Raw genomic sequence first — 22,582 nt, forward strand, 5'->3', positions numbered from 1 at the left:
GTAAAGCAGTGGTGAGGTCTGGATTCACACAGAAATAGCCAGAGATTCAATAGAAAACAGTGGACTGGTGTAGGAAGCTTGCTCTGTATATACTATACCAAAATGAGGTATAGTGTGCACACAGTCCAGTGGAACCCCAAAGGTAGGCAGAGGTAAAAGTAGACAGCACCTTACTCTCTATTTGTGGTGGTGCGGGCGAGCAGTAAGGCTTTATCAAAGGTTAGTGTTAAGCATTTGTTGTACACCCTGAGGCAGAAAATGAGGTCATACACCGAAAGGCTGAACTCAGACCAATTTGTTTGTGTAAAAAATATTATTTAGTTATACTTATTTTCTAGAACCAAGCAAGCCTGGCACAGGTAAGGGTAAGTGATACTTTTCAAGGCAAATTGAACAATACAAGCAAGCTGAATGATAATGACTGTTACACTTATGTAAATACTTTCAAATACAGTAGAAATTACTGTTAGATTACTTTTCAGATTACTTTATGGATTACTTTTTCTACTCCGTGTGGTATGCCTAGAGATCACACTGGGACATTTCCTAGAGAAAAGGGAAGTAAAGCAGTTTTTAGATATTTTCAGTTTTTCAAGTTCTCATACAAAACCAACTCTACACTTTTCAAGAAAAAGCAGTCCATGCAATCCTATGGAAGGAAATGGAGTTATTGGTTTGCAGGTAAGTACAAGTTTGAGGGAGTTGGTATTCTGTGTTAGAACCAGGGTTCCCCCAGGGTCAAGGATGCACTCTTGAAACACCATCAGCGGCCCTAGGCCTGCCGGGTGCAGAGTGCTTAGGTCCAATGTTAACCAAAGTGCGATAGGGGGCCTCCGGTTGGTGGCTGCTCGAGAGCAGGGCACATGGTTGTGTGAGCAAAGCACTTGCTGTTAGGCTTAGGGCAAAGGGGATCCGAGTTGGCACCCAAAGTGCAGCTGGGTGCAGGTTGCTGTTTTGGTGTCGGGTACCCTGTTTTCAATGGGGATTCTCCTGTTTCAGCAAAGACTGCAGTCTCAGGGCAAAAGATCTTCTGATGTTGGCCACCGGTTGGAGAGGTATGTTGGGATGCTGGGACACCGTCGGTTGGGCCACCCAAGGACGTGGGACGTCAGGCGCAGGGATGTCTTTAGGCATCAGGTTTTCTTACCAGCTCTGGTCGCTGTTGTGGGGGTCTGCCAGAAAGAGACTGCAGGTGTTGTATGGAGAGTTGAGGCAGGTCAGAGATCACAAGATCTCTGGTCCGGATAGCCGGGGACACCTCCTTGTGGTGCTGGGTCAATCGGACCGTGGGTGTCTGGTGAAAAGTGGTGCAGACTCGCAGTTTTGGCTGGGGCCCGAGTTTGTGAGTGAGCAATTGCCGCATAAAAATCTCCCTAAAGCACCCAGAGAACTCTGTGAGTCGCCCCTGGCAAGAAAGTTGAGGATAGCTCTCTAAACTCTACTCTTCTAAAAATGCTTCCTAATCTGACCACTGATTCTGACCAAGCCGCCGCTCAATACTACTTTTGGCTTGACTCCGCTATGATACAATTAGCGCCCCTTAAACAGTGTCCTCGATCCAGAAGAACACCATCAGACCCATGGTTTAATGACACCCTGAGAACCCAGAAACAACTGTCGCAAATTAGAGAGGAAGTGGCGACTTTCGGATAACCTAATTACTCAAAAGGATTATAAGTAGGGCTCCCGGTTTTCCGTTTTTACATATAAATACAGACGGAAAACAAGTTTTCCTTTATCTGTATTTATATATAAAAACGGCATGGACATTCAGATCAACAGAGAGGCAGAAGTAGAACAACGTACTGAAACATTTGTTTGTAAACCCACACTCTAAAGAATCTAGCCATTGCACATGAAAGAAAACCACTATCTAATCCATGCACACATTTACTCTGCAAAACGAAATGATTACTTTCTGGTAGGAGTAGTTTTGCAGCTTCAAATTTTTTTCTGTATTCACGAGACCCACCCAACCTACACCAGTATAGGTGTATTGAAAACTCCGCTCAAGAAAAAAATGCCATCCAGAGAAAGAATCTGAAGATGGTGACTGTGTGGAGATTTTAAACCCACGACAAAACAAGCATTGGAAATGCAATAGGTCTCGGATGTAGAGCTAATGGCATTGTAAATGGCAATGTCTTTTAGCCATGTGTTATGGAGTGTATGCATGTGGTGTGTAGTGGAATTATGTGGGTTGGATTGGAATAGTAGCAATGGTGGCATGCTGCGCTTTAGATGAATATGTTTAAAAGTAAAGTGCACCATACTGCGATTGCTACAATAGTTAATTGTGGATGCGTTAACAATTGATGTGTGCACTGATGGCTGCTGGTGTGTGCGCCTGTAGAAATTGTGCACTGATGGCTGGTCACTCGGCACTCGCTCTGCACTCGCTCTGCACTCGCTCTGCACTCGCTCTGCACTCACTCTGCACTCACTCTGCAGTTGCACTCTCTGCACTCACTCTGCACTCACACTCTGCGCTCACTCTGCGCTCACTCTGCGCTCACTCTGCACTCACACTCTGCGCTCACTCTGCGCTCACACTCTGCACTCGCACTCTGCACTCGCACTCTGCACTCGCACTCTGCACTCGCACTCTGCACTCGCACTCTGCACTCGCACTCTGCACTCGCACTCTGCACTCGCACTCTGCACTCGCACTCTGCACTCGCACTCTGCACTCGCACTCTGCACTCGCACTCTGCACTCGCACTCTGCACTCACACTCTGCACTCACACCTACTGCTGAGAATATATTAAACGCAACATACAGAGGGTTTAATTACTTTTGTGGCACATCACGTGGACTTTGCAAGTACACAACACAAGTGCATCCGTTTGTTTGCTTTCTCGCAAAAAAACAAAACAAAAGAAGGATGTCAGGTGAAAACAAAACTCTGCCGCCGTTTTTCAACACCTATTTTGGGGGTTCTTCATCTTCAACGTAACAGCCTTTATTTTCACAAGACTGAATGTACTATTCAAACCCTTGAATAAGAATGACGGACGGCACAGACAGACACACCTACACTGTGCCCTGGGGTGGGTTTTGGATAGTGAACAGTGTGTGGGCCTCTGTGAGCTCCTGACATGTGACAACAGACGTACAAACCCCTCAAAATCCCGTTCCCATTAGTAGGCAACATCATGTAATCTTTTTTTCTAAACTTTATTATCTAAAGAGCCCCTGGTGAGAGTTCTATAAGGTTAGCTTAGGCTCCATTTCCTTTTCATATATTGACGCACTTCAGATCTGTGCAAGACATGCACCTCACTGTTACTCAGCGACGAAGATACATTGGACAAGGCATCCCAAGGGTGGATGAATAAAGCAAAGTGAATGCACGTGAGCGAGCATCTGGAAAAGCACGGCTGCTGCATTTCTGTACAAAGAAAGAATTGCGCATCTGCAAACTCATGCATATCTACAACTCGTAGAACAGAGGAGGGCTGAGTTTTTGTCAAACAGGTAGCCAGTGTAAGGACTACATGTAGCACTGCGAAAGGTTAACATTATTATCCGTTTAATAAAATAGAACTAATCTTGTTGATTTAATCTTACCAGACACTTGAGGTATAGAGTTTAGTGCTTAGATGCTTATATAACTTGACTAGTTGAGCGCGGGTAAGATGCTAATAAGAGCTTACAGTGTGGCGGCTGCAAAAAACACTGTGTGCTCACAGCACAGGAAGCCACCTTGCATGATGACTGAACTGTAAAGGCATTCAAGCCAATAAATACATTCAGTGGGTGTAGGTTATGCATTTCTCTTTGCTTTCACGTGAGTTGCATATCCAAGACCCTCTGCTTTACATGGTTTGTTGTGGCCTACCCCGACACTCTACTCCCACCTCCTTGAACTCTCCCCCACACCACCCCTTTGATCGCAGCTCGATGCCCTCATTGTTAGCGCTCCCTCCTCTCCGTGCGACATCTGAAAACGGACATGGCTCGTGAGGTAATCCTGGACTGAGTCCACCCGCCACCGCTGCGCACAATGAACACACTCGCATCAGCAGCCTTGAGCGCCTGCTGGGCTTCCATGCGCACAGAAATAAGCCTTGGAAGCAGCAAGGACGCGGGCCGGCTTCCTCTCAAGAGGGAATCATGGCTACCAGCTAACTCAGAGGCACAGTGACACAAGGCGCACACCCTGACAATCAGATCACTACAGGACGGCCGGGGAAAGCTCTCTCACACATAGACACACGCGGAGGCACAAGGGTACAAGGCGCACTTAATTCCTGACAACCAGAACACTACGGCACGGCCGTCTCAAGCTCTCTCCGTAGCAGTGAGCAGCCGGTGGACCATGTTACGGGAGGAATGCCATCTAGTGGTTACCATCCGTAATAGCAGTCGAAGTGTTTCAATAGCCTCAAGGAAGAACGAGAGTGGTGCACGCGCGCCCAGCATCTGTCTTCAATTACCGCAGGCCCTCACAGCCACGATAATTGCAGAAATATGCCTTCTGGTGGCGTGACCGCACGGAATATGCCATAGGCGGAGCTCCTCTACCGCCTATGGCCTATTGCGTGCTCTCTTCGAAAAACACACGCATGCGAAGCCCAATTGCCATGCAGCTGGCAAAAAAAGGACGAAAAATCACGAGCAGCCGGGAATTTTTTAGGTAGCTTTTCGGAGACGCTAACTACAGGACTCTTGGGCTCCGCCCACACTGCTACGCAGTGTGACGTAGGCCCAAGCCCTAATAAAAGGGAATGAGACTTTCAGACTGAACCACTAGATGGCAGAATAATGCACAGCAGATGTATCCAGAGAACACTTCAAGCGATAAAACTACTGATACAGACTGCAAAATATTCTACATCTAGAAATATCACGATTAAGTAACAGTTTAGATTGTTTGTAAATGCAGCAAGTTTACCTCACTCCTTTGCAGACCATTTTCTTGGGTTTCCAGGTCACACGCAAACAGCAAAACTTTACACATAAGAGAACGTAGGAAAACAAATGCACTCTAACGCCTCCCAGTACAAGGTCCTGCGGAGTTCATTTTATCTGGCATGTATCTAACTGCTGTTGTACTAGCTTTATTCAATCATTGAATGCTGACATTGACAGAGAAGGTAACTCTCTGTGGGGACACCTTCATTTCAATTCGCAGTGGCAGTGCTACCGATATTCACCCCAGGTTCGGGGTCCCCATCTTCAATGGCTTTTAAACTACAAAAACTAGTCCGTAAGACTTTCCTTTACTTCATTCAGCTCTTCCGGGTATGGATACCAACAGATAACGTGCCTAGCATAAACTACTGGCACAAATTGAACTCTGGTGGAGAGATTGCATGAAGTACTATGTTAATATAGCAGTGGCAGATTGCACTGGTTTAGCATTTGAACAACTTTTAGCAACCGGATCCAGTGGTAATTTACGTAACAAATATGTGTGGGACAAGCAACGTTAAAAACAAGATTTTCCCTTCATCCTTGGAACACAGGGATGTACATAAGGTTTGTGAAAGACTGAGGAGAGATTGTTGTATATTACTGTAAAAATAGGACTTGAATTGAGCAGTACTGTAAAATGGATGTAAGGTAATCTTATGGTGGCCTGTCCAGTGGGTCTCGTTGCTTGTTTATGCATGATATGGTATTTTCATCAATTGCTCGAATTTTCATGGCGAAATCTCATTTTTTTTTCCAGTGAGCTGAACAACCTCCGTGGATAAAGCAGAACGCCCTCAGTTGCAGAATGCGGGAGTGAAATTCAAGGATGATCTGGCTCTGTTTTAAAGGGAGTCTCAACCCCAGGATTTATATTTTATGTATGTTTGTGTGTGTGTGTATATATATACCATTTATATAAAATATAAATCCATTCAGTCATAGTTTACCGTGGTGCTAAGTGGAGTGACACTGAGCTTGCTCTAGATACAGAGTGGGATATGTGCCTATACCTGCACTACTACTCTCCCAACACCACTGGCAGCTGCTTGGAATTTGCTGCCCTTTATGTATTTTTTTGTATTTGCAAATTCAGTTTTACAGCTGCTGGTCTAGGGGTTGAGGGAGAAGACTGACATGGGGTGCAGTTGGTGCCTTGCCTGTGGCCTGCCATATGTGCATGGACAAAGCTTTACATACACTCCCTGATTTGACTTGTGCGCCTCTGCAGGGTCTCTAGGGTCGATGTCACTTGCCTGTGGGATGTCAGCTGTACTCTCACAAGATATGTCCTCTTGCACTCTTATTTGAGTACTGCAAGTTAGGCATTATGTTCAGTGAAGTAACCAGTTATGAAGAGGTTGGTGTAAGTGCAGTTCAAGTCGTCTGGTAGTGTAGGGTGGGATGCCCAAAGAAAGGATATTCTTGCGAGTCTTGGGGTTGATGGGGAATGGTCGGTCTCCCTTCTATGCACTTTCCCTACCCATGGAAGATCTCCAGCAGCTCTAAATAGAAGGAAAGATAGCCATTTGCAATCGGGCCTAATCAAGGCCAAGTTCCAATGTTTTCTTGGCACATCTTTGTGCAGGAGATACTTGCTACATTTGTAGTCTCACCTGTAGGTTTGGCCATGGAAATGTATTAGTGACTTCTTCCTTGGGCACCCCATATTGTGAAGCAGAGAATGGTTCTTGGATCCAGTCTCCTCGCAGGACCACACTCTGTGCCATCCTCCTTCAAGTACCTGGGTGCTCTCGCCATTGTTTTTGCCTCCTACTCTCTTTGAGCTGTTTCCGAGGTTCTGGTGAGGACCCTTACCTCCACTCAGAGTGACGGCGAGTATGGACCGATGCTTAGTAATCACACTAAGTCTGGTCTAGGTTGAGTCATTGCTGCTAACTTTACACACTTGTTTTTGTCTCTTTAAATATTTGTATTTTTTAATCCAGATGTCTTTTCTTCTCAGGGGAGGGGGTTGTCTTGTGAGTGGAATAACCTGTTTGGGATCATCGGATTGTAAAGATCTCTTCATTGTATGTCTGCACAAATGACACCGACATTTGTTCTTCCTTTGAAATACGTTTTATTTTCATTTTTGAAAATCTTTATAATAAAACTGGTACCTTTGTAACTTTTGTTTTTGGTGTGCTAAAGATGTCTTGTCCATGTTTGTGAATGTAAAATTGAGAGTTTTGTGGAAAAGGTTTTCATCAGAATAGCGTTGCTTTAATAATTTGGATTAGTGTTAGAACTGTTCGATGTCAGGAGAAATTGTTGGGGGCGTTTGAGTTGGGTAAAAAAAGCTTCGGACTTTTTCCCCATCATAGGCATGTTGCTCCTGCATTTTTCCTGGTTATCTATAGCATTTATGATGTGAAAACCTTGAGGGGTAATCCAGTGGCAGACTCTTGGAGAAACATCGTCAGGGTGGAATTTGACACGTGGATGAGGGTGAAGATCTTTGAACTCCCATGTGAATCAAATTGTTCTCAAAATTGTAATAAAGAATATGGAATTAAAAATACAAAGATGAGAACAGAACGGTCGCTACAAAGTACTTCGAATGTGGGTGAACCTGAAAGTGATGACCTGTGAGGTAAATGCCATAAGAAATACCTCTAGTTTAATACCACTGGATGGGCTTATGAGCCGCCTAACCATTAAGATGTAAACTCTAATTCTGCAGCCCAAGAAAGTGATGCTTACATAGTGTTTTGTATGGGAAATAATCCTCTGTTCTTCAGACTTGAAGTAATGCACCTGGGTGCCTCACTTCAGTGATTCACACTGATCTCACTTTGCTCGTGAAATGATTCTCCAAATCCGGAGTCCATGCATTTAAGATCACATATCCTCCAAATTCGTCAAAATACTTGATGACTAACTTGAACTACAACATCCTTAGAGAATTTCCAGAAACCTATTTGGAGACCAATAGCATTGCATAAGGAAAGGGACCTTCAAAACAGACTTCTTCGTCTTGACACAGTACAGACCTATGGGTCAGATTTATAAAAGAATCTGCATGCCTCCTCCATGACAAACATTCCCGTTGGGCTTAAATTCAAATGTGTATCGCACCACCACTTAAACAGCAACCTTTTGGTTTTTCATCTTTAAAAATGTCCCAAGCAAATGAAACAGCTGTGGCCATGGTCGACCATCTCTTTCCCACTCATAGACTGTTCTCTGACTCATGACCATCTCTTTGTAGAGAACTGCTCACACGCCCTTCAGTCGCTTCTCCAGGCGGACCACTAGCCAAATCACTTCACCACGACTTTCACTCCTCTTGCCACACCGTCACTATTAACACACTTCCTTCAGAACTCTTCTACCCCAACACTGTACCCCAGCAACGTGTCCCCATGTCCACCTTTCATCTCATTCTTATGTCCTCCACGTACCTCCTCCACATTCTTTTTAACCAATGCCTCTTTCCATCATCTCTCCAAATCTCTACCAATATCCCTCCTCTAACTTTGTTCGCTTCCTTTTCCCCATTCTCGCAACATTCTTCCAATGGCGCGATGTTAATCAGCTGACCCCCTCCCACTCTACCATATCGCCAACAACCAATAATGATTGGCCAGCGTCCCTGTCCTCTTAATTCCATCTGACGAGAAAATAAATGTCCTAACCCAAATTTTCTCTTCTGCTCAAAGATTCGCTTGTAAGCCACAAATATTGCCCACCACAGCATCAACACTTTTCGCTTAACAGCCCACAAAAACTCTATATTACCAGAGATGACCGTTCCTTTAGACTCAATCAGGCGTCTTACTCTCTCGATGAGAAAGACCTATCCACCCTCAAGCTAGAAAAATCCCAAAACCGCCAAAAAACAGCCTACCCATTTCCACCATCATCACGCATACTCCCTGACCCTTCCGACATGGCCACCCAAAATAACTCTTACTGTATCCAAGTGTCCGTCACACCTCTTGAACACCAGTACCTAAATTTACCATCTCTTCTCTCAGATGCATACTCCATAACTGCTGCTCAGCACGGTTTTGAGTTTTCGGAAATTATGGTTTCAACCGGAAAGAAATTCTCACTGAAATCTGGCTCAGTGACTCTACACCGCCACCACTCTACTCCATTCTTCGACTGTAACAGAGGGGGATTAACAGACATTCATAAAACCTTTCTACGTTACAGATTCCTTCCTTTTTATGTGCTGGTCTCCTCACACACTGCTCCCAATTTCAGAGTGAACTTTCTAATCACTTGAGGTGAAATTAAAACTTTTGTTGACGAAAGCACGGAGTTTTTTACATCCCAGTTAATAAACTCCAGTAATGGAGTCTACTTTGTGGGTGGTACCAAGGGCAGCGGAAATGATCTCCTGCATCATTGCGAGAAACCCACATAATGCAAGGGCTCCACTCCATACCACATGTACTCAACTAACAGCCCGTGATCCCAAAACAGTAGATTAGGCTTTTCAGATAATCCCCCTCACTGTGACCGTTTACCTGTATCAAAACCTCTGTTCAACCCCCAAAAAAGCTGGCTTGGTGATACAAGAATCATAATCAATTTTAAGGCCACTGTGAATACGGCTAACTCAATGTCGCCTCTTTACATCCCCAAATTGACTTCTGATAAAGGTTTCTAGATGCAGGTTCCTCCCCTTTTTAGGTTTCGCTTGCGCTGTGCTTTAGAAATCTATTGTTTTTAAAATAAACTTAAGGGACTTGAATCCAGCCTCCTCTCTTTCCTGGCTCCTCATTGGTTCCTGTGCTTTCTACTTACTTTTTCACCATTTCTATTGGCCGTAGCATATTTTCTTGCATTTACTAATGCTTGTTCCTCATCTGCTTTTGTTATTAGTTTCCCGTAGCAGAAGGAATATGCTACTTACCAGTATGCATCTGTTCTTGGCATAGAGGGCTGCAGAGTGGTACATTTATGAATAGATCGCCATCTGGTGTTGGGCTCGGATGATTGCACTTGTTTTTCTCTTGGAGAAGTCTTTTGTCGTCACAAGACCGATGACTCCTCTTTTGGGTGCTAGTGCGCATGGGCATCGGCTCCATCCTTAGATTGTTTTGCCATAGTAGGGTTAGATGGAGTAGTATAATAGAATACAGAAAGAGATGCCCATGTAAGTGTATCTAAATAAGATCGTGTTGGAACACACAGGTTTCCGGGGAGGCAGCCCTCTATGCCAAGAACAGATGCATACTGGTAAGTAGCATATTCCGTTCGAGGCATATGGGCTGCAGATGGTACATTTATGAATAGATTATACAGCAGTTACCTCCCTAGCGGTGGTCACCAGTGTCTGTTGCAACAGTTTGAAATAAAGTTTTTAAACAGCTTGGCCCACTCTGGCTTGTTGTGTTGCCTGCACATCAACACAGTAGTGTTTTGTGAAGGTCTGTGGTGTAGACCAAGTTGCTGCTTTGCATATGTCATCTAGGGGAATGTTTCCTAAGAATGCCATAGATGCCCCTAGTTTACGTGTAGAATGAGCTCTAGGAGGAACAGTTAATGTTCTCTTTGCTTTTATGTAACATATTTGTATACATTTTACAATCCACCTGGCAATGCCTGCTTTGGAGATAGGATTGCCCTTGTGTGTTGGGGAAAACGCTACAAATAGTTGTTTGGTTTTCCTGAATGTTTGTGTTCTTTGTATGTAATACAATATTGCCCTTTTGACATCTAATGTATGTAGGGCCCTCTCTGCTACCGTCTGTGGTTTTGAGAAAAAGACTGGTAGTTCCACTGGCTGATTGATGTGGAATGCTGAAATTACTTTAGGCAAGAATATTGGGTTTGTTCTAAGAACCACTTTATTCTGGTGTAACTGTAGGAATGGTTCTTGTATTGTCAATGCCTGTAATTCACTCACTCTCCTGAGGGAGGTAATGGCTATAAGGAAGGCCACCTTCCATTTAAGGAATTGTATTTCACACCTATGCATAGGTTCGAAAAGTGGTCCCATTAGTCTGGTGAGTACTATGTTGAGATTCCAGACCGGGGAAGGTGGTAATCTTGGTGGAATGACTCTTTTGAGGCCTTCCATGAAGACTTTAATTGCTGGCCCTCTAAATAGGGATAGATGTTGCCTGTTTTGCAGGTATGCTGCTATAGCTGCAAGATGTACTCTAATGGAGGTGTAAGCAAGGGTTCGAGGCATGTGGGCTGCTGAATTCATATCTATAGCATAGATCGCCGCCTAGTGTTGGGTCCGGATGATTGCACATTGTTGTCCTGGAAGAGTCTTCGAAGTATCACGAGATAGGTGGCTCCTCCCCTGGACTACAGTGCGCATGGGCATCGACTCCATCCTCAGATTGGTTTTTTCCGCCATTGGGTTTGGATGTCCTTTCGTTATATCCAGTCGGAATCAACTTAAAAACTTTTCGAGGCCCTAAGGCCTTTTTGTATACGTCGGTATTGTTTGCGTTCGGTGCACCGGTTCGGTTCCGACTCAGCAGAGTCGGATTTCCAGGGAGTCGCGTGACTCTTGAGTGATCGGGGCCCAGTCGACGCAGCAAGACCATCGACGAAGCGACATGGAACGGAGCCCGTTCAAGAAGTGTCCCGTGTGTGGATCTAAGTACCCACACATCGACGTCCACCCGGTGTGCAACAAGTGCCTGTCGCCGGACCACAATGAAGCAAGCTGCATGGCTTGTTCGAAGTTTCGTTCGACAAAGACTCTTCCGCTTCGGCGCGCATGGTGGCCCAGCAGTCGGCCCCAGCACCGGTGGACATCTTCGAAGACGAAGAAGCAGGCGAACAAGAGGTTCGAATGCAGATTTCACCTCCAACGGTAGACGTCAAATGCGGATACGACGCGGATGTCGAAGGCCTCGATATTGAAGTCGTCCAGCAGGTAGGAGACGACGAGGCCTATGGGGCCATGGAAGATAGCTCAGAGGAAGAGCTATGCCCCGTTCGAACATTAACCAAGGCTCAGGTCGAGGGATCGCCACTCGGCCTTACCCAAGACCCTATACCCGCGTCCACGGCCCCGCCTTCCGGCCCGGCTAAGGACACTTCCACGGAGCCGCCATTGTCGAAAACGAAACTGAAACCATCGGTGACGACGACAACAAAAATGGCCGAGGCGCCATCGAAATCGAAGACGTCTGCTCCCCCATCGACGCAGTCTTCTTCCGAGGTGTCGAAGCGGTCGGCGCCGTCGAAAGCTCTCGACACGGTCAAGGTGACCAAAGGGGTCAAGGTCATCGCGCCGAAGCTAAAGAGGCCCACCGACTCGGAGCCCAGAAAGACCGTCGCGCTGAAGCCGAAGAAGGCCGGCGAGCCGACATCAAGCAAGGGCGTCGAACCGAAGACCGGGACCCCGGCGCCAGTGGTCAAGGCCGCCGATCCGAAGCCGTCGCCGGCTGTGTCTACAGCCAAGGCCAAGGATCGTGGCGCGCCTAAGCGGGATGCTCCGGCGCCTCGCTCTGAGAAGCAAACGTCAACGGCGCTCGGGTCTTCCCCTGAGGGTGGACAGAAGTCGACTGTCGGGTTGACGAAGCCTTCCGCTTCCTTTACGAAGCAGGTCTCGGACTCCCTCAAGCGTATTAGAGACAAGGCTTCATCGTCGGATCCGAAAACGCCTTCCGCCTCGAAGCACGTTGGCTCGACGCCGCAAACTTCAACGCCGATCCTCTTCACGTTGCCGCCAAAGGTGGTGCCAAAGGCCTTCGCACCCCGTTCGGTGCCCAAAGACTCTGAGGTATCGAAGCCGACTCACCCGGCTGGGAGTATGCTGCCTCAACAACACTTGCTAGAGGAGCAAACTGGACATTTTATCGATGCCGACACCGGAAAGCTAATGCTTTACAAAAGGAAAGTCACGGCAACGCAGCCTTTGGAGTCGTATACCATTCCTCTGAAGCGCAAACGGCCTGCTCCAGATTCCATGGTTTTGGTCGAACCAATTGTTCCACAGTCTTGCGACACCCTCACCCTCTTATTCTGAGGGAGAGGATGCAGGGGAGCAGGACGATGAATATACCTTCCCAGCCCACACGGAGCCTGATGAGCACCAGGACTCCTGGATAGGGGCTGGTGACCAAGGGGATCAGCACACAGTCCGTGACCCTCAAATGTACAATGTTAAGACTTCTCCCACAGAGGATTCTGCGGCATTTAATGCCTTAATTGAAAGAGCAGCCAAAAACCACGATGTGGAGCTACATGCTGACCCTGTGGATGTGGACTTCTTATTTGACACTTTTTCCACAGCTGAGAAAACAGTCAAGACTCTTCCTATGCTGAAGGGAGTCCTTAAACATGCTGCGGACATCTTTAAGGAACCTACCCGGTCCAGGGTGGTCAACCCCAGAATTGAGAAGAAATACAGAGCGGCACCTGGCGATCCTACCTATATCAAGGGCCAGTTGCAATTGGACTCTTTGGTGGTTTCCAATGCCCGCAAGAGGGCGAATTCGCAGACCACCAGTGATGCTCCTCCCCCGGACAAAGAGTCAAAAGTGCTGGAGGCATCTGGAAAGAGGGTGTCAGCTCAAGCGGCCAATATCTGGCGTATATCAAACATGCAGGCGCTCTTCCGCCAGAGCAATAAATACCAGTGTAATGCTTCGGCGGCAAGCATGGCTCAGAATATCTGGTTTTAAACTGGAAATCCAAACCACCATCCTTAACCAGCCGGTGAACCCTGACAGGTTATTTGGTCCAGAGGTGGATACCACCCTCAAAGATCAAGAAGGATACAGAGACTGCCAAGTCCATGGGAGCTCTCCAATCCCAACAGTTTCGAGGGAACACTTTTCGTCGCTCAGGCAATCGAGGTGTTAACAGAGGCCAAATGTCACAGCAGACACAGTTCAATAAAGGTGGGGCGTAATCCTCGTACGCTAAGCAGAGTAGAGGATGATATCGGGGCAACAGCGCCAGAGGCAACAACAACTCCCGTTCCTCTGCCACCAACAAACAGTGACTCTCTGTCACTGCCCCCCGCCATCCAACACCTGTCGGGGGGGAGACTCCAGCGAGTCCTGCCCGTCTGGAAATCCATCACCACAGACAGGTGGGTCAGGAAACTTATCCAGTTCGGCTATTGTTTGGAGCTAACGTCCACTCCACCCAACATACCACCAAAGCACCGTCCTATGTCAGCAGAGCATTTGCACTTATTGCAGCAGGAGGTTCTTGTCATGCTGCAAAAAGGCGCAATAGAGCTCGTGCCAGTGGAGGAAGAAGGCACAGGGGTGTACTCCCTGTACTTCTTAATCCCCAAAAAGGACGGGTCCCTCAGACCTATTCTGGACCTAAGGCCCCTAAACCAGTACATTCTCTCAGAACACTTCCACATGCTAACACTGCAGCAGGTTCTTCCATTGCTAAATCAGGGAGACTTCCTCGCAACCATGGATCTCAAGGATGCTTACTTTCACATCCCACTCCATCCATCCCACAGAAAATACCTCAGGTTCACCATCCAAAACAGGCATTACCAATTCAAAGTCCTTCCTTTCGGGGTGACCACAGCCCCCAGAGTGTTCACGAAATGTCTGGCAACGGTTGCGGCGCACCTCAGGAGACAAAACGTCCACGTCTATCCTTATCTGGACGACTGGCTGGTTCAAGCAAAGTCGGCCCAGCAGTGCGCCGCAGACATGTCCCACACCATTCATCTACTTCACAGTCTGAGCTTCTCACTGAACTATCCGAAGTCGCACCTTCAGCCAGCACATGTGCGGCAGTATCTGGGCACGACGATAGATACTCTAGCAGCCACGGTTCGGCCGAATTCCGTGAGGATCGACAACATCCAGTCGCTCATCCAACGGTTCAGACCGCAACACTCACTCCCAGCAAGAGTGTTCATGCAGTTGATAGGCATGATGGCCTCCTGCATCTTCATTGTCCCGCGCGCGAGGTTACATATGCGTCCGCTTCAAGAGTGCTTGGCACATCAGTGGACTCAGGCTCAAGGACAGCTGAACGACCTAGTGTTGGTGACCGGTCGGGCATACAACTCTCTGCATTGGTGGAATCCACACAACCTTTGCAAGGGCCGACCGTTCCAAGAGCCTGTGCCACAAATTACCCTGACGACGGACGAATCTCTCCAGGGCTGGGGAGCTCATGTGCTCCACTACACGGTGCAGGGACAATGGACGACGCAGCAAAAGAAGATGCACATCAACTACCTAGAACTGATGGCAATCTTCATGGCTCTCAAGTCCTTCAAAGTACATCTGTGCAACAAAGTCGTGTTGATCCGGACGGACAACATGACCGCCAAGTACTACATTCAAAAGCAGGGAGGAACGCACTCTCCACAGTTCTCATCTGGCTCAGAGCATGTGGAAGTGGGCCATTCAGAGGAACATCTTCCTCATGGCGGAACACCTCCCGGGCAAGGACAATCAAATGGCGGATCTGCTCAGCATGTACAGCCACCAGATGCACGAGTGGGAGTTACATCCATCAGTACTCCGCCCGTACTTCCAGCAGTGGGGTCATCCAGAGATGGACCTGTTTGCCACAAGGGAAAACGCAAAATGCCAAAGCTTTGCCGCCAGGTTCCCTCACCCACAGTCGCAGGGCAATGCGATATGGATGAACTGGTCAGGCAAATTGGCGTACGCTTATCCCCCAGCACCTCTCATGCCACTGGTGGCAAGAAAGCTCAAGCAACACTCCATGACGCTCATCCTGGTTGCTCCAATGTGGGCACGCCAACCATGGTACACCACGTTTCTGGAACTCTCCGTGGTACCGCATCAAAGGCTGCACCTCACACCCAGGCTCTTGACGCAGAACCATGGCGACATTCAGCATCCAGATCCGCAACAGCTCAATCTGGCGATCTGGCTCCTGAAGTCTTAGAGTTTGGCTACCTTGATTTGCCTCCTGAATGCATGGACATCATCCGGGAGGCAAGAAAGCCCACTACTAGAGCTTGCTATGCAGCAAAATGGAAGCGGTTTGTCATTTACTGTACTGAACACAATATCAACCCGCTAGATGCATCCATTCCTAATATCATCTGCTATTTGTTACATCTTTACAAATGCAATCTAGCATACACTTCCATTCGGATACACTTATCCGCCATAGCGGCTTATCTTCAAAATCGGCAGCATCTCTCTGTTTTCAGGGTGCCTGCCATTAAAGCTTTTCTAGAAGGGCTGAAACGGGTCATCCCTCCCAGAACCCCGCCAGCTCCTGTGTGGAACCTCAATGTGGTCCTCACCAAATTGATGGGCCCACCTTTTGAGCCACTACATTCATGTGAGATTCAGTTCTTAACGTGGAAAGTGGCTTTTCTCATTGCCATCACGTCTCTCCGACGTGTTAGCGAGCTCCAGGCTCTCACAGTCCAAGAGCCATTTATCCAAATTCATTCTAACAGGGTGGTGTTGCGCACTAACCCTACATTTCTTCCTAAGGTGGTGTCGCAGTTTCATGTTAATCAAACCATCGAACTGCCCGCATTCTTTCAGAACCCTGAAACAGTATCAGAAAGAATGCTCCACACGCTAGATGTCAAAAGAGCGTTAATGTACTACATTGACAGAACCAAAGACTTTAGAAAGACACAACAGCTCTTTGTTGCCTTCTCAGCCCAGCACAAAGGCAACCCCATTTCCAAAGCAGGTATAGCCAGGTGGATCGTTAAGTGTATTCAGATTTGCTATCACAAGGCTAAGCGCACTTTAACGGTCCCCCCCCAGAGCCCACTCCACCCGCAAGTTGTGGGCCTCCATGGCGTTCCTGGGTAATATTCCTTTGGAAGATATTTGTAGAGCAGCCACATGGTCTACACCACATACATTTACTAAACATTACTGTGTGGATGTGCACTCCAGGCAGCTGTAGGACAGGCTGTTCTTAAAACACTTTTTCAGACTTCTGCAGCTGGCACAGGCGGCCGCCGTTAATGGAGGGACTGCTATGTATTCTATGCTATAGATATGAATTCAGCAGCCCACATGCCTCGAACTGAATATGCTACTTACCAGTATGCATTTGTTCTTGGCATGTAGGGCTGCTGACATTCATATCGCCCACCCTCCTCCCCGGCGCCTGTAGAGGCTGCAGACTTTCTTACATTTACTCTTAGCATGGCCATCGCTTACACTGTTACACTCCATCTTTGCCACAATGACTAAAAACAATCTGAGAATGGAGTCGATGCGCACTGTAGTCCAGGGGAGGAGCCACCGATCTCGTGATACTTCGAAGACTCTTCCAGGACAACAATGTGCAATCATCCGGACCCAACACTAGGCGGTGATCTATGCTATAGATATGAATGTCAGCAGCCCTACATGCCAAGAACAGATGCATACTGGTAAGTAGCATATTCATTACATTGCTGTAAGTGTAGTAAGTAGCAAATAATATTTTTTGTTGATGCGTCCAGAGGGTTGATGTTGTTACTGTTACAGTATACAGCACACCTTTTCCACTTTGCCGCATAGCATGCTCTGGTGGTAGGACGTCTCGCTTGCTTAATGATTTCTATACAGTTTGGAGGTAAATCTAAGTATCCAAATTCTAGGACCTCAGGAGCCAGATCGCTAGGTTCAGTTGTTTGGGATCTGGGTGCATTATTTCTTCTTGGTTCTGTGTAAGGTGCATGGGTAAAATTCTTAATTTTTGATGTGGCACCTGTGAGAGTTGCAGGAGCGTGGTGAACCACGGCTGTCGTGCCCACGTGGGTGCTACTAGTATCATGGTCATTGAATGTTGTTGCAGTTTTCGAACCACAAATGGAATTAGTGGGAGAGGGGGAAAAGCGTATGCAAATTTGTTGGACCAATTTATCCATAATGCATTGCGACAGGTGGTGTGGGTACCTGGATGCGAAGCTTTGGCATTTTGCGTTCTGATGAGTGGCAAAGAGATCTATCTCTGGTTGTCCCCATCTTTGGAAGAATGGCTGCAGTATTTGTTTGTGCAGTTCCCATTTGTGTATTTGTTCTGACTGTCTGCTTAAGATGTCTGCGATCTGATTTTGAACTCCTGGTAGGTGTTCGGCTAACAGATAGATGTTTTGAGGAATGGCCCATCTCCAAATTTCCTGCGCTAGTGTGGATAGTTGGAGAGAGTGCGTCCCCCCCTGTTTTTGAATATAATACATTGCGGTCATGTTGTCTGTTCTGATCAGGACTGCTTTGTTGAGAATGTGCATTTGAAAGGCTTTTAATGCTAGAAACACTGCTAGTAGTTCTAGATGATTGATGTGCAGTCTTTTCTCCTGTACACTCCATCTTCCCTGTACTGTATATTTCTCCATATGCGCTCCCCATCCGGTGAGCGATGCATCCGCTGTTAGTATCACTTGTGGAATTGGTTCTAGGAACGACCGCCCCTTGGAAATGTTTGTTGTGTTCCACCACTTTAGAGAGCGGTGTGTGCGGTCGTCTACCAACGCCAGATCTGTAATCTGACCTTGAGCCTGATTCCACTGTGTTGCTAAACATTCTTGCAGCGGACGCATTTGTAGTCTGGCATATGGTATTAGCAGTATGCAAGATGACATCATCCCTAATAGTTGCATGAACACTCGTGCTGTTAGTGAGTGTTGTGGTTGACATTTTTGAATCAATGAGATCATTGTTTGAATCCTGACTGGATTGGGGTATACTTTGGCTTTGTTTGTGTCTATAGTAGCCCCTAGATATTGTTGAACCTTGTTTGGTTGCAGGTGGGATTTTGTGTAGTTCACCCTAAACCCTAGCTGGTGCAGCAACTGAATTGTCTTTTGTGTGTTTTGAAGACATTCTTCTTGTGACTTGGCCTTTATTAGCCTGTCGTCCAAGTAAGGGAAGACATGTATTTGTTGTCTTCTTAGGTGAGCTGCAACCACTGCTAGGCATTTTGTGAACACCCGTGGTGCTGTTGTTACCCCAAACGGAAGGACTTTGAATTGATAATGTTGTCCTTCTACCACAAACCTGAGGTATTTCCTGTGGGCTTTGTGAATTGGGATATGAAAGTAAGCGTCTTTTAGATCCAGTGTAGAAAGAAAGTCCCCTTTGTTCAGTAAAGGAAGTACTTGTTGGAGCGTGACCATGTGGAAATGTTCCGAATTTATGTATGCATTGAGAGGTCTGAGGTCTAGTATTGGCCCTAGAGACCCGTCTTTTTTGGGAATTAGGAAGTATAGAGAGTATACCCCTGTTCCCGTTGATGTTGTGGAACCTTCTCTATGGCATGCTTTTGTAGTAGTGATAGTACTTCCTGTTTTAACAGTGCTAGATCATCTTGACTCATTGGACGCTATTTGGGGGGGATGTTTGATGGGGTAGCTGTGAGTTCTAGGCAATAACCATGTTGGATAATGTGTCTCACCCACCTGTCTGATGTTTTCCCAGATAGGTAGGTACTGTGATAGGCGTCCCCCGACCGGTGTTATATGGTCTGGGGGGAGCTGTATGAAGTCACTGTTTTGGGGTAGGGGAGTTGCGGTTGTTATTTCCGCGGCCTCTAACTTAGTTGTTGTTACCTCTGTAACTGCCTCTAGAATTACCTTTGGGTGATGTTGGTGTAAAAGAGGTTGATTGCTGGCTTGTGCCTGTACTCTTTGATCCACCTCTATAGGTGGACCAACGAAAGGAACCCCTTTGGGTTGGCTGTTGCAATGCTCCCATTGACTTAGCCGTTTCTGTATCTTTCTTCATCTTTTCTAGCGCCTCATCTGTGCCTGAGCCGAAAAGTGTTTTCCCATCAAAAGGCTGGTTCAGTAAGGATGTTTGTACCTCTTGTTTGAACCCTGAGACTCTGAGCCATGCATGTCTTCTTAACATGATACTGGTGTTTATGGATCTTGCTGCAGTGTCTGCTGCGTCTAAGGCGTACTTAATGGAAGTGTTAGTTATTATCTTCCCTTCTTGTATGAGTTGATCTGCCTTTTTTTTATGTTCTTTAGGGAGATGTGTAATAAGTTTTTCTAACTCATCATAATGAGCTCTATCATAACGTGCAAGTAGCGCTTGTGTATTAGCTATGCGCCAGCTGTTTGCCGCTTGGGATGCTACTCTTTTGCCAGAGGCATCTATTAACTTGGACTCCTTGTCAGGAGGAGGAGCTTCTCCTGTAGTTAATGAGTTTGCTCTTTTACGAGCGTTTGTGACTACTAGCGAGTCTAGAGGTATTTGTCCCTTGATAAATATTGGGTCCTTTGGGGCTGCCTTATATTTTTTATCAATTCTTGGGTTTAGTACTCTAGCCCTCACAGGGTCTTTGAATATTGCTGATGTGTGATTGAGGAGACCCTTAAGCATTGGTAGTGTTCCTGATGTTCTTTGTGCAGCAGGTAGTGTTTCTAAAAGAAAATCCTCTATTTGCGGTTCCGCATGTAAATCTACCTTGTGGTATTTTGCTGCCCTATTAATTAACTGTGCAAAACCTGTATTATCAGGTGGTGAAGGTTTTGAGGGATACAGTTCAGGGTCGTTATTATCTGACACTACATTATAATCTTCCCATGGGTCTGCGTCTTCTGGGACAGTGTCGTCATCATCCCTAGGAAGTTCCCCTTCCCCTGTCACTTTCTACATCTGTTTGAGGTGTAGATGGGCGTGATGTAAAAGGAATAGCTGGCAGAGTGTGAGGAAGAGGAGAAAATGATGTGCTTCTAGGTTTGGAGAAAGGGGAAGAGTTGTATTCGTCCCCATTGTTCTCTTCTTAGGAGGAGGAGCTTTGTCGTCCAACTGTTCATTCTTCCTCTTTTTAGGTAGTTTTGTCACCACCTTGCCAGTTTGCGGATCAATAAACAAAGTCTTTTGTTTTGGATCTGTTTGATGCTCCTGTGATGGTTCCGAAAGGTGCTTTTGCTTCTGACTGTTAATTTGTGTTTTCGGCACCGAATGTTTGTTCGAATCCGATATTTTCGGTGTCGAGGGAATCTTCGACGTCGAAGCCTGTTTCGGTTTCGACATGGAATGCTTCGACTTCAAGCTTTTTCGGATCCAACATGGTGGGAGGCCGAGTGTTTTTTTTTTTTTTGCTGGGTCCGAAGGGGGGGTTCGGAAACTTTTTTTCGGTTGTCTGACCGGGCTCGAAGGCGGGGTCGACACCGAGCGGGGTCGGTTTTTTGGTAAAGGGACGTCGTCACTCACGGTTTGATTAACGTCGATTTCTTCGACGTCGGACTTGTCCGCTTCCGACCCCGACTCGTTGTCCTCTTCTTCTTCCTCTTCGGGGTGCTGGTCCTCGAACAGCTCCGGGATTGCCTCTGACTGCATTCTCGACGCCTCGTGTCTTCGGGCTCGACGGTTTCTAATCGTCGACTTGGAGGAGAATGCCGCGCAGGCTTCACAGTCCCTGGATTCGTATTCAGGTGATAAGCAGAGGTTGCACACCTCGTGTAGGTCCTTGTGTGGGAACTTAGCACCACACGTTGGACATTTTTTGAATGGAGTCCTTTCCATGGACTCCGGACTGGACTACGTCGAGATAGGCCTCCCGGTCTCGTCGACGTAGAAGCTGGAAATTTTGTTGTTGACGTCGAAGCGCGTCGAAATGGAAATGTACTCGCGCTCGATAACAATACCGTCGAATTGGAAAGGGAATACGCGCCGAAATATAACTGTTTTCTCTAAGTCGATCCAGAGCGCTTCGATCCTCATCCGAACCCGATGGCGGAAAAAACAATAAGGATGGAGCCCATGCGCACTAGCATCCAAAGGAGGAGTCATCGGTCTTGTGACGACAAAAGATTCTCCAAGAGAAAAACAAGTGCAATCATCCGAGCCAAACACCAGATGGCGATCTATTCATAAATCTACCATCTGCAGCCCATATGCCTCGAACATACTGTTAACATCTGCTTTGGTTCTTTGCTTCTTTACTCCTGCAGCATGTTTAATCTATCGCCCTAGAGAATAAGTGATTTGCATATCCCCAGGTATTGAGTCAGCAGCTCTGGCCACTGCGCCACATCCTCTCCACTCTTGTTAGTTGTCACGGAGTTCTTTCCTTCTTCCAAACGATGATTGATAAAAATAGCTCCTTACTTTTTACATAGGTGAAACCAATGCATTACCAATGCTTGTGAATATTCCCTAAACGTCGGACTGATTCAGAAACTGTTCAGTAATACCTGTGCGTGCAGCTAAGTGGTACTGTGCAGCTCCACACTAACACTGGCCCGGAAATGATGTGTGGGCCTATATATTTGCTACCCTTGCATAGTCAGTACCTTGCCACACCACCAGACACAGAACGCACTCTCTGATCTGAGACGCCCCTTTCAAATGAGCCATTAAAGAATCCACTTCCTAAGCTATAGGGAAACTAAAGGTCTTGACCTCCAGCTCCTCACTTAGAGGTATAAACTAATGTGCTCACAGAAGTCCTCCAGTTGGGTCAAACATCTTCGGAGACCCCTTTGCCATTCAATAGAGACATTGACAGACACCTTGCTGGGAGCCTCGGCGAAGCTTTGCTCTGGTCTCTGTGGCAGCAGACAAATAGCAAGACTCCATTGCCCTGCCCCAGGTGACCCTGCATTCCTCTTGTCACACTTCCTCTGAATGTTTAGTGGTGCAAGTATCCACGAGCAGATCTAATCCCAACACGTTCCAGACTACCCCAATAAGGAGTCCAAAAGGATGGAGACTGTTTTGGAAACAAGTTCCACCAAACTGACCCTCATTTCAATAAATAGATGTTTACCTCCTCTCTGGTATCCCTGAAGATCTCCGA

The 22,582-nt window shown here is 46.9% G+C and overlaps 1 protein-coding gene across 1 annotated transcript in view; it reads left to right on the top strand.

Annotated features, from left to right (window-relative positions):
• HDAC1 (histone deacetylase 1) overlaps positions 1 to 7,049 on the top strand; it is a 143,121-nt gene extending 136,072 nt beyond the window's left edge. The window contains exon 14 of the mRNA XM_078680723.1: positions 5,679 to 7,049. Within this exon, the coding sequence (XP_078536849.1) occupies positions 5,679 to 5,703 (25 nt within the window). The 3' untranslated portion in view covers positions 5,704 to 7,049. The remainder of the gene's footprint in view (positions 1 to 5,678) is intronic.
• Positions 7,050 to 22,582: the final 15,533 nt, after the last annotated feature.

The sequence above is a fragment of the Lissotriton helveticus genome, chromosome 3_1 (genome assembly GCF_964261635.1).
Source record: "Lissotriton helveticus chromosome 3_1, aLisHel1.1, whole genome shotgun sequence".
Taxonomy (NCBI): Eukaryota; Metazoa; Chordata; class Amphibia; order Caudata; family Salamandridae; genus Lissotriton; species Lissotriton helveticus.